The 11773-nt window shown below is 50.7% G+C and overlaps 3 protein-coding genes across 3 annotated transcripts; all 3 read right to left on the bottom strand.

Moving 5' to 3' along the window:
* Positions 1–504: 504 nt before the first annotated feature.
* Positions 505–1227, bottom strand: LOC100826630 (putative invertase inhibitor). The gene has a single exon (XM_010228933.3). The coding sequence runs from the start codon at positions 1177–1179 to the stop codon at positions 640–642; it is 540 nt and encodes a 179-aa protein (XP_010227235.1). The 5' UTR covers positions 1180–1227; the 3' UTR covers positions 505–639.
* A 2673-nt stretch (positions 1228–3900) lies between these two features.
* LOC100826005 (E3 ubiquitin-protein ligase ATL4) lies at positions 3901–5381 on the bottom strand. The gene has a single exon (XM_003581527.4). It carries the CDS (start codon positions 5228–5230, stop codon positions 4151–4153), a length of 1080 nt encoding a protein of 359 aa, XP_003581575.1. The 5' UTR covers positions 5231–5381; the 3' UTR covers positions 3901–4150.
* Positions 5382–7969: 2588 nt separating this feature from the next.
* Positions 7970–9969, bottom strand: LOC100828455 (receptor-like protein kinase FERONIA). The gene has a single exon (XM_003580383.4). The coding sequence runs from the start codon at positions 9615–9617 to the stop codon at positions 8073–8075; it is 1545 nt and encodes a 514-aa protein (XP_003580431.1). The 5' UTR covers positions 9618–9969; the 3' UTR covers positions 7970–8072.
* Positions 9970–11773: the final 1804 nt, after the last annotated feature.

The raw sequence follows: 11773 nt of genomic DNA, 5'->3' as shown, positions 1-11773 counted from the left end.
TGTCGGACTAGTCTCTCCGAGGTGCTCATAGGGATACGATGTGCGCGCGTTCGTCGTAGGATGAGTGTGCGTGTGTTTGTCAGCGTTTGCGTCTGTACCGTGTTTTCTAAAAAAAATAAAAGCAATGCATAACCAAGATCAGAGACAGCAGTCTCTTAGACGACCCCGCACGTAAGCTGTTGAATATGGCCAAAGGATACTGATATATATCGGATATTTTGCTGCATAATTGCATATGGTAATTATAATATGTAGATATAGATTGATTTCATTGCTTATTAACAAGTAGAGTATCTTGTGCTTATCTGGCTACTAGCATCTCCAGCATCTAGAATCAATCAGCGTGCTTGTACATTGCGTGAGTCTTAATATAATCGCGATATCCAATCAAATCATCACCGATCAGGGCGGGCCTTGGCGCGCCGCAGTTCTCTCGGAAAAATCACCGATCATGCATGCGCAAATCGTGTGCCATTCCCAAATCAACACAAAATCAATCCCACGAGAGAGAAAAAAACTGCGCCCAAACGTACATTGATCTAAAATTGCGGCTTAATTACAGAACTCCATGGAATTATTATTCCAAACGGTTCTAGGCTCCTTAAGCTGTTCAATTCAGTCCTCGATCGGCGCGGGGGGCTAGCTAGAGAGCTCGCTCGTTACAGAGAGGGCGAGGGTGGCCTCCTTGAAGAACTCGGAGTTCTCGGCGGTGAGCGGCGACTTCACGCCTAGCTCGCCGAACCCTTCCTCGCAGGTCCCGGGGGCGCCCATGGCGGCGCTGAGATTCGTCGCGGCGTCCCGCAAGCCCCGGGGTACGCCCGACGCGATGCCCTTCGCCGCCGCGCGGAGCTCGTCCACGGCCTGGGAGTACACGTCAGCGCAATCGGAGAGGCCCTCGCGCGTCTTCTTGTCCTTGTCCGAGGCCTTGAGGGCGTGGATGCGCTTGACGGTGCTCGCGGCCGTTGCTCCGGTGATCTTCACGGCGATGAGCGCGAGGCCACGGATGTCCGCCGTGGAGCTCTTCTTGCTGGCTTGGAAGAACTTGATGCAGTAGTCGTAGCCGATGCCCTTGTTGGTGGCGGCGATGGACTTGCACGCGTCCTCTAAAACGGAAGCGCCCGACGAGCTGGACGATGCGAGGAGGATGGCGAGAAGAGAGAGAGCTTGGAAAGGCCTCATGGTGAGATTTGTTCCCAATGTCTTTGTTGTTGATCGAATCGACTTATATGTAGTTGGTTGTTGATATATAATCGCACGACGGAAATTGACCGTCCGGTTCTTAAAAAAAAAACGGAGTATACAGGACACTGACATGGGGAATAATGAATACATACTCCGTATATTATATCCTTCCATCAATGAATACAGATATTTTTTTCATCGCAAGAAAAATGAATACAAATATTATATCCGTACATGGCAAACCACGAAAAATGGTCCGTATCGCATAGACATTAATCGTTTCCTAGTACATAAACTACTAAGTGAAAAAGGAAGCTGGTTCCTTATTTACAGATAGAGTACTCTTACAGATATTGCATCCGGATATCAGCCCGGACTAAAATCTTGCAACATTAAGTGTTTGTTTGCTACGGAGTAATAAGCTACCAAGAGAAAAGAGAAACTGATCTGCTACCTCCGTTCCTGAATGTAAGATATTCTAGTAGTTTCGTTGTAAATCAAATTTCTTAAAATTTGACCAAATTTATAATAAAAAAATGTACTAATATGCCCAATATCAAATCTACTGCTCCGTGCAGTTTTGGTACTGTGCATCCTTAAGAAAATAAAGTCAAAGAGGAATTAGAAGCCTAATCAGAGAAACATGTCTAAACTGATGCCCTATGGTAGTAGATATGAAATATCCGGGTCAACTTGTTTTTTAGACTTTAAACCGCAGCTCTTACAATCCGACTGTCTATAAATATATAAATTTTACAAAAATGAGACACCAAAGTGTAACTTTTGAGGATCAAATTCTGCTGGGCTGCTAGCACACCTGCCTGGTTGACCATCCAAGCTATGCAGCTTGGTTCTATATCCGGATCAACTTGTTTGTTGGACCTTGAGTCCTTGACTCCTCCAGAAGTTTTTTTTTTTGGCTCAAAAGGAAAGAAATTTCGTCTTGGGTTCTTAGCTATTTTTTAAAAATGTGGATGAGTACTTAGCCCATTTGCGGTGGTGTTTCGCTTGCCCGTTTAAGGCCTTGTGCTCCTATTCTGGGTTGGGGTTGGGTTTAGGTGGCGGACAGATTTGGCCTATTATCTGGAGAGCTTGTAAGCCTTGTAGGAGGTTTGGACGAGCCAGAAATTCCTATCCTAATATCGATGAAGACAAGGGGTCAAGAGGACAAGCCCAGCCCAAGTACGTGGTGATTATCGTTTAATGTGCGCAAGGCCTCTCTTCGGCCCAAAACTGATGATAATAGATCCCTAGAAAAACAGAAATAGTAGCAGCCGTAGGCCTGTACCAGTAGCTCTGGCAAAACAAAAGGAAATAGCAAATATTTCGGATTCGCTCAAAAAAAAACTAATATTTCGGATGAGCTAACAAAATTTGACAGTTGAGTTCAAATGGATGATACTTTTTCCTTAAACAAAATCAAACTTTTAACTAAATTTAAACAACTTCTAACCGCTCTGTAACAAAAACATTTCAACAACTTTCAATCCCTTTGGTTTAACGCGCAGCTATTCGTGGCAAAGGAGCGCTTTCGGTGAGCTTCCTCGTACTAAGTCTGTATTACAGTATATATTTTGATTCGTAGTACGGAGTACAACACATGAACCGTATATACAGTTTTACTTCACCCTGTAGTAGCATCATCTTGTCCTGGAAACGTTTTCCACACTCTTCGGTCGACAGTCGACAGGAGTACTATACGTCAGTAATTGTACCAAACTCGCGTTCACTTGTTATACCAACAAAAAAAAAATCCTGTTAAGTCGTGGTGGCACTGGTAAATGCAGCTTTGGTTACCTAAATGGTACTGCTAATAAACCGTAATCAGCTTAATAGAAAAAGATCTGCCGGTAAAAGTGAAGCTGGCTGACCAGTGACAAGTGTGCGCTTGTTTGGAATCGTTGCACCAAACCAACCTTCAGAGATCGAAAAGGGCGGCGGAGCAACTCTGCTCGTACCGTAAAGCAGTGCTCGTGTCGTGGGGTTTGACCGTGGCTCTGGAAAACGGCACGAGAATTCTGCTCCCGTCATGGATAGAGTTGTTGACCAAATCACATCAGCTAACTAGCTGCTGCTGAACTTACGCCGATGACATCGCCGACCAAGGGAGCTATAGGAGAGGACGCAATTTGACCGACTTCAGAACGCCCGCCGCCAGCTCCCGCCCGTGGCCATTGTTCTGCAGCTGGGTTAATTTCTCTGAATGTGTGCACGAGGAACGCGATCAAGGTTTGGGTGACCTGGGAGAACGGATTATACTTTCTACCCTTCTTTGCCTTTGCTCGAGCACTCGCTCGTGTTGCCGCGGGCTGTCCGTGCCAGCGGCGTGTGACTTGGGAGCTTCAAAACTCAAAAGTGAGGCGTATATACCCATAATTCTGCTGCCTTCCCTGTGACTGCAGTCAGTGGTCACTGACTATGTTGCAGCTGGGAGCCTGGGAGTAGATATCTGAAGTTGAACAAGTGCATCGGAAAATGCAGTACAGGATCTCAAGTTTCAGAACCAACAACCAAGACATGACTTTTTTAAGCATGCGAACTCTTAGATCCATTCTTTCCTAATTTCCTCCGCGGACTGTACTAATATGGCAACAACTCTCACTGCCGTGCCACGTCGCGAGGGTCGTGGACGCAGGCGCATGAGTACACGACACGGCTGCATCCCTGGGATACCAACGAAGGACGACGCGGTCTACTACGGAAAAGAACAAATTTGCGTCCATGGATTCTATCCTGTTCTTCATCAATTTTGCTTGTTTTTTCCAAGATCCAAACTCCCAGGACAGACTATCCTATCTGCACTACAACTGCCAACTGCTCGCACCTACAATAGAAGCTTCCAAAGCATCGGATTCACATTCACCTGACAGAGGCCACTCCCTCCTTTTCAGTTTGTAATAACACCACGGCATCCTACATTGACAGCTTAGCGCAGAAAGAAACCCTCAGCACTTTCAGTAATTACAGTTTATACCGCGGCGATCCACCGGTACAGCACCATGAACGCCGTCTCCTCCTCGTCCGACCCCGCCGCCGGCACCGCCGCCGCCTCTGTGTCCCACAGCCACGGCTCCTCGTTCCTCTGGCCTTGATTGTTCTGGCTCCACCGGGAGCTCCACCGCCCGGAGAAGGAGAACGATGACGAGGCCGAGGAGGTAAAGCGGTCCAAGTAGTCCCTTAGCCAGCCACGCGTCGAAGGCGACGACCCTGCCGCTTCGGCCACCGCTTCCCCTGGAGGCGATGGCGTCCCCGGAGCCGCCGAAGGTTTCTCTTCCTTGGTAATGTCGGCGCGCGCCGTGCGGGGCACGACGGCCTCGACCTCCTCGTCGATGTGGTAGTCGAAGGAGCCGAGCGAGTAGGTGCGGCTGTCGCTGCCGGCTGCGGCAGGGGACGAGCCGCGGCTGCTGACGACGCTGCCCATCTCGACGCGGAAGCTTCTGGACCGGTACTCTCTGCTGCTGCTCATCCTCGTCTCCGGCCCCGGCGGGGGCTGGGCGGCGGCCGCGAGGATGGCGGCGACAGAGGGGTGCTGGAGCGTCACGGCGGCGCGGCAGAGCGGGCAGGTCGGGGCGGCGGCGCGGAGCCACGCGTCGACGCAGGCGGCGTGGAACGCGTGGCGGCAGGCCGGGAGCAGGCGGAGCTCGGCGTCCGGGGTGAAGGGCGACAGGCAGACGGCGCAGTCCGGGGAGCTCTTCGGCAGCGCCGCCAGCGCCGACGCCATGGTGAACCGGGGCAGCGACTCAATCAGCCGCTGCTTCTCGTCGCCCGCTTCATCCTTCCTCTCCGCCGCAGCAGGATCATCATTCCCTGTCTCGGCGCGGCGAGTACGATCCGTCTGGGGGAGCGGCGGAAGCGAATCAGAGGACGAAGAGCGGGAGAGGTAGCGGAGGAAGGTGTGGATGGCGATGGAAGCGAGGCAGACGAAGAAGAGGAGAGCGAAGATGATGAGGAGGGCGGAAGTCACGGAGTCAGAGGCGGGGCTGTCGACAGAGTCGGCGGGGACGGTGTAGTACGGCGGCGAGGGAGGCGAGAATGAGTTGGATGCCATTACGAGGGATCGGAAGCTTAGCTTGGAGTGGGCCGGGAGTTGATTTAACCGTGAGGGGATGCAGTGTCTCGCGCCTTTTATTTGCCGGGCTCGGGGGCTCTCGCTCTTTGGAGTGCGGAGGGCAGAGGCCGGGAGTAAATGCTGCAATCGGATATCCGGAAATGAAGACATTTCTTTTATTTTTGCTGGAACTGATTAATGTCTGTGTGTGCTCCCTTTGTTTCTCACCTACTTATTTCTTTCTGATTACACTGTTTTTTTATCGTCAGGTCAGTATTACTACGGTATATATGTTTTCTGAAGAGGCCATATCCTCCAAATTAAGTTTTGGAACAGAAAGCGGAAGTTTCGCCCCGTTTCGATACTAACGCGGAAGCTTTGTCCACTTAATTGGCCGAAAACCGGCCGATCACCCACAATGTCGTTACGGAACATGAAAACCTGCCGAACACCCACACTGTCATTGCGGAACATGAAAACCTACCGAACACCCGCAATGCCGTTATGTAACATGAAAACCGGCCGAACACCCGCACTGGCGTTATGGAACATGAAAACCGGCCGAACACCCGCAATGCTCCCTTTTGTTTCCGATCTGCTTATTTCTTTCTTTCACACTACCCTCTCTTTTATAATCCTCGTTATTAATTTTTAAAACGGAAGTGAAATCTTTCTCTCGTCTTAATAATAAAGAAGAAGTTTGATTGCCCGTTTAATAAGACCGACCAGCCAATCTATCGACTCTGACTTCAGCGCAAGTCGAGCAACGAAATATGGTACTCCCTCCGATCTATAATAAGTGTCTAGGATTTAGTACAAATTTGTAACGAATTATCAACACTTATTATGTACCTGAGGAAGTAGCACTTTAATTCTAGTATGCGTGTAACCGTTGACGCTTGGCTTACGTATTACGGTGCCGATTTCACTACCAGACTACTGTAGCAAGCAGGGTAACTTAAAGCACCGCCCCTTGTGTAAATGCTGTAATGTCACCATAGATTAAACTGCTTACTAGCGTATCCATTCTTTTCTGAGCTCTATGCAGGAGGCACGTAGCGGTCCGCGGGGTCCTTATGCTTAACGAGGTACACTTCTCAGCGCTAGACATGCGAACACACTGAAGCTAAATCCGAAAATATAATGGCACAGTATGTAACTACACCTAACTCCTAATTATACCGACGAAAATGGTAACATCATGACAGACCAACGTGTTGCATTGCTATCCGTCTCGAATTTATCCTTTTTTTGGCTACGAATGAGCTGTAGATCCATAACTCGATCTCCATTTCTTCAAGTTTCCTCCGAGATAATTCCACGTACCGGTGGCAGCACATGTTTTGTACTGATGGCTCATTCAGTTACTAGCTGGCACTTGGCAAGCGTCACGAGACTCAATGACTCATGGCCACAGCCCACACACAGGCCACAGCCCGGTTACGATAGCTAGCCCGGTTAATTTCAGGTTTTCAGTTATCTCTCAAAAGGAACAAGGGAGTGTTGGAGTTACTGCTCTCTACTGGAGAACCATGTTGTTCTTTTAGGGATTTATTTGTTGTCCCAAGGTGGAGTAGCAGCTGACAAGGGGATGTTTCGTCATTAATCCCGGCCGAGAAGCTGTCTTCCGTTAGTGCAAAAGATGAAGCGGCTAGACGTGTCCCAAAGCAAGGAGGAAAGCGCACTACAATGCTTGCTTCATTGCTTGGCTTGCACACTTAGCATGCGGGTTCCTCGATTGGTTTCTATCGTCGCGGCCACGGTTTGGGAGCCATATATATCGGGAGATTGCGGCAAAGGCTTTGCGCTTTGGAGATGAATTCCTGCGCCTTTGTTTCCTGCCTCGTGGCATTCACTTTTCCGCCCAATTATGATGGGCATGAGTCGTTCCCCTGTGCTCCTGACACTTTCTAATCTTACTAGAGTTGTCCGTCATGATGATGCATGCTTAGCCTTCGCTTTTTAATGGAGTACAGCTTTCTAGCTCTGATCTGAAGGTGGCACTACCGCGAAATCGAGAGAAAGAATGTGAACTTGTCTGGTGCTCGGTGCTCCCCTAATCCAGTACTAGTACTCAGTGAAAATGGTTGTAATTGAGTGTTTCGTTTCGTTTACCAATTCACATTTTCACCTGAATCACCTGAATTAAAAGCTGATAAAATGTGGTGACAAGATCAGGAACCTACCTGGCTCCACCGTATAAATCATTGTTTTTACCGAACTTCCACTTGAGCAGACTACTGCATAGATGCCGTTGCTAAAGAGGTTTTTAGGGGGAATGGATTACCTGATGCCACGAATAACTACCGATGATTTGTCAGTCGAATCGTGTAGGACCAGCATAATTAACAAGCCAGCTAGCTACACGTACATATATATCAGGCTCACCCGAAAATCCATCCAATATACGTGTACTAGTACGGGTTGTTAGAATGACACGACGTGATCTCTCGCGAATGCTGTCAGCCTGTCACGGAGCTAGAGCTTTCTTGCTTGCTTGCATCCACACGGAAAATCGATCGTCTCCTGGCTTTCCATTTCCGTTGATCCACCGCGAATCATGGCAGGCGCAAAGTTTGTGAACGACGACGTGAAAAACCGAAACCAGCCGAATTTGTTAGCAGGATGTTGCTCACCAAAACAAGAGAAAAAGAATCGCCAACGCCAAGACATGTTGATCTGGCTCGCACGTAATCGTCCTGCAGTCTGCAGATGCGAGGAAAATCGGAAGGAGGGGAATAAAAAAGAGAGAGAGGAAATTGCAACCTTAGCTCACAATTTGGGCCCAATATTCACTTTGTGTAATGCCCAGTAACAGTATAAGCCCAAAACACAACCCTACTTATTTCTGGGCTGAGTTAAACAAAGCAGAGCTTTTATTTGGGCTAGGGAGTCCATGAACCGGTTGCTCACCCGAGGACTCGGGTTCGGACACGAGCACCGGCGCGGCCTTCCTGCCCCGCCTGCAAATAACGCACGCGCAGACGAGCCCAACCAACACCGCAAGGAGGCCACCGGCTGCGGCTCCACCCAAAGCCGCAGCGAAGCCATTCTTCCTCTTCTTGGAGCTTCCTCCTCTGCTTCCATCATCCACGGCCTGCTCCTGCGAGATCGGCGGGCTTTCCCCCGCAAGGCTGTTGTCCCCGTAGGTCTGGAGCTTGAACACCTCGAGGCCATTCAGTATCGCGTCGTAGTAAACCGGCCTGGTGGCCACGTCCGGGTGCAGCGCGACCCAAAGGTCCATCTGGCCTGACCCCGCCGTGACGACGAGGTAGTCGGTGTACACCGGGACCCCGATCCCTCCGCTCCACGCGATCACGTCCATCTGCTCCCTCGCCGTCTCGTTGCTGATGTAGACGTCGAAGGAGCGCTGGTTCACCTTTGTGATCGGGTACTGGATCTCGCAGAAGTGGAGCCTGACGAGGTAGAAGAAGCCGGCGTCGACGGGGAGGATCCAGGTGAGATTGTAGTTGAGGTTGATCTGGGCCGTCGGGCCCATGGACCTCGCCGACGCGTACACGGCCTCCGGCGCCACGTACCGCGGCACGGACGCCGGGTACCGGATCGTGACGTTGGCGTCCTTCCCGTAGGACACCCCCGCGGCCGCGCCGAAGATGTAGGGCGCGTCGTTGTCCCAGGAGCGGTAGAGCCTGGCGGAGTCGTCGGTTGGGGAGAGGGACTCCCCGCCCACGTTGAGGCGGTACATGGTCTGGAACGCCGTGTCGGCGCGGATCGGCATCGGGTCCGGGCGCGCCCCGTTTGCCAATGTCGGCACCACGGGCGCCGCCGACGTGAGCATGTCCGGCGTCGGCACGATCTCGATGCCGTTGATGAACGCGTAGTGTGAGGAGGAGGACGAGGGGATGAAGGTGACGTTGAGTGTTCCGGTTGCGCTAACGTTGACGGAGAACTCGCGGACGAGGTAGGCGTAGTTGAGCGCCAGCGCGGTCTGGGACGCGTTGAAGCCGCGCAGCAGCGTGACGCCGCCCGCGGTGACGCCGAAGAGGGCGTCGGAAGCGGCATGGGTGCCGTAGTTGGAAGGGTAGAAGTAGAGGCGGAGGAAGGCGCGGCCGGGGCGGACGAGGAAGGAGTATGTGTAGCTCGACGAAGCGAAGACGCGCGCCGTCGTGTAAGGGACGAGGGAAGGCAGCGAGGGGTCCTTGTATGACGCGCTGGCCGCCGCGGCGTCCGGCATCGATGGCGCGAACTTGGAGGCCGCGTCGCCGGCCCATGCGCGGCCGTCGGCGTCAGTGGCCGAGCCGGACTCGCCGCAGTTCAGGCGGATCTGCCCGGGGTTTTCATCCGTGGATTTGCCGGCGCTGTCCGCCGCGGCTAAGGACACGATGGCTAGCAGCGAGAGGCATCGGAGTAGAGTCGAGATGGCCATGGGACTAGGAAGAGTGTACGCCAGTTGCTCACGCCAGGTTCTGCTGGGTCATGTTGTAAACGGCGCCCGTTTGCTGCCCGCTTAGCGCCGTTTAGGTGCAGTACCGTGGAAAACTGACGAAAGGATCAAGCTAGACAGCTTAGAATTGTGAGAAAGATGAGGAAACGGGCCCTGGCAGACAATAACTGGGCACCGCCTGACATCACTACTGCTGGGGCAATGTTGCAAGCTGATGTTGCTCGCGCGCGCCGGGTAATTTTTGTTGGAAGACGATGGAATGCAGGATGGAACTCCTGTTCGTTGGTGCGTGGGGAAAATGGGGGTTGTGTGCAGAATGCAGAGTGGTGGTGCTGGTGGGAGGAGACATTTGTAGTTGTGGGGCGCCGATTTTTTCCAGTCACTATCTCAGCGTGTTCAGCCGCGCGACAGCTAGTTCATTGAATCGGTCGTTGCTATTCAAATTCCCGCGTTGCTATAATCCACTGGAGGAACGCAGCAAGGGCTCTATTTCCTCTTCCGAGAGGAAAAACGATCCGATCGATCGTGTTCTCCTGGGTGGATCCAAGCTGGTGCCTCGCTGACTGATTGCTCTATTTCTCGAACGCGTATATATTTATGCACCGAAAAGAGCCATAGAGGGCTATCTACATCTGTAAACCACTGCCTGAAGCGACGTCGCAGAGGACTCCCGTTGAATGTTCAAAGTCGTCGGATCGTCGACGAAAACATCAGCCTCACCGTGTCAGCTCATCTCGTGATCGCGTATCAGTGGGATGTAACGGGCTAGCCGGCCACCAGTGGCACAGCAATTTATACAGTTCATCTCCGGGACTTCAAAACGCACTAATTCTGTCCTAGTCGCCACTGCTCTTAGCCTCTTAATGTTCAGTAATTAAAGCCACGTTGAGGCTTTACCTGCCGACTCATATTATTCTCGTCAGCTTTCCTTGCAATGAAATGATTCGTTAAAGAAGTTCCGTAATATTCTTTCTACTCCATAGGAGTACTCACTCGAGAGCTAGGTTGCACGGATACCGTGATACGGATACGGACACTGCGATACGGCAATTTTGCGAAAACACTGGTACGGGCATACGCTTATATATACACAATAAATATTAATAACATATACAAATTAGTGATTTTTATACAAGAATGATGACATGGTTGTTGCTAGGCGAGCAGCATTCAGTACCACTGTCCACGTTCGAGTTGGAGCTTCAACTCTACGACCACACCAAATGGAGTAGATGGGAGATTGGGAGGTACAGAGAAGAGATTAACGAGCGAAGTGGAGATGGGACAACAACAGGGGCGGTTGGTCGGGATTGGAGAACAAAAATGAACAACCTAGGGATGGGATTAGGTATCCTTCCCGTATCAGTGGGTATCCGATGGAGTATCCGATTTATTTATTTTAAAAAAAAGGAAAATCATCCAATACGTATCAGGCACGTATTTTGCCGTATCCGACCCCCGGTACGCGCGTTTTCCGAAGTATCCGTGTTTCCCAGCTGGAGAGAAGAACTCAGGACGAAGGAGGCGGGGGCGGCAATTGCCGCGGAAGGCCTAGGAGGCGCAGGGGCTGCATGGGCGGCCAGCGGCACAAGAGATGACCGTGTCCCCGTGCTGCTGCGGCAGCCTGAATCGGTGCCGGGAGCGGAGGAGGAGCCTGACGAGATAAGGTTGGGCTGAAATTTCAATTTTTGGATGGTTGGGGTCCCTCCATCCTTTTGGGTATCATCATGGGTAGCGTAGCTTTGAGTATTCATATTTGAATAGTGAAACAAATCTTGCGTTGGTTTTCAACTTTATTGCCCGTGCTTCGACTCTGTCTATACACGCTTGTACCTACATAATGAAACATGCCTAAATAAATGTGAATCTATACAAAGCTACGTCGGATGTAGTAAAATGTTTCTAACTCTTTTGAATATGTACATTGCCTGAGAATATGAATCATGTCTTATAAAGAAAAGAATCTACCTTGCTCAATACTATAAGTAAACGTTGACTCAAAAGGTTTCTTACTTCTTTTTTTAACTCTGTGAATATCAACATTTGCTCTTCTTTTTAATTGAGCGATTGTGCTCCTGCGTTTTATTAATAAATATTTCCACTTAACAAACAAACACAACAAACTTCGTTATCAAAAA

This window comes from Brachypodium distachyon, chromosome 5 (genome assembly GCF_000005505.3).
Source record: "Brachypodium distachyon strain Bd21 chromosome 5, Brachypodium_distachyon_v3.0, whole genome shotgun sequence".
NCBI classification, from domain to species: Eukaryota; Viridiplantae; Streptophyta; class Magnoliopsida; order Poales; family Poaceae; genus Brachypodium; species Brachypodium distachyon.
Note: the sequence above shows the minus strand (reverse complement) of the source record. Positions and strands in the feature narration are given on the sequence as shown.

What these genes read in the sequence shown, in the direction of transcription:
- LOC100826630 (XM_010228933.3), bottom strand. Translation starts at nt 1,179, where the DNA reads ATGAGGCCTTTCCAAGCTCTCTCTCTTCTCGCCATCCTCCTCGCATCG.
- LOC100826005 (XM_003581527.4), bottom strand. Translation starts at nt 5,230, where the DNA reads ATGGCATCCAACTCATTCTCGCCTCCCTCGCCGCCGTACTACACCGTC.
- LOC100828455 (XM_003580383.4), bottom strand. Translation starts at nt 9,617, where the DNA reads ATGGCCATCTCGACTCTACTCCGATGCCTCTCGCTGCTAGCCATCGTG.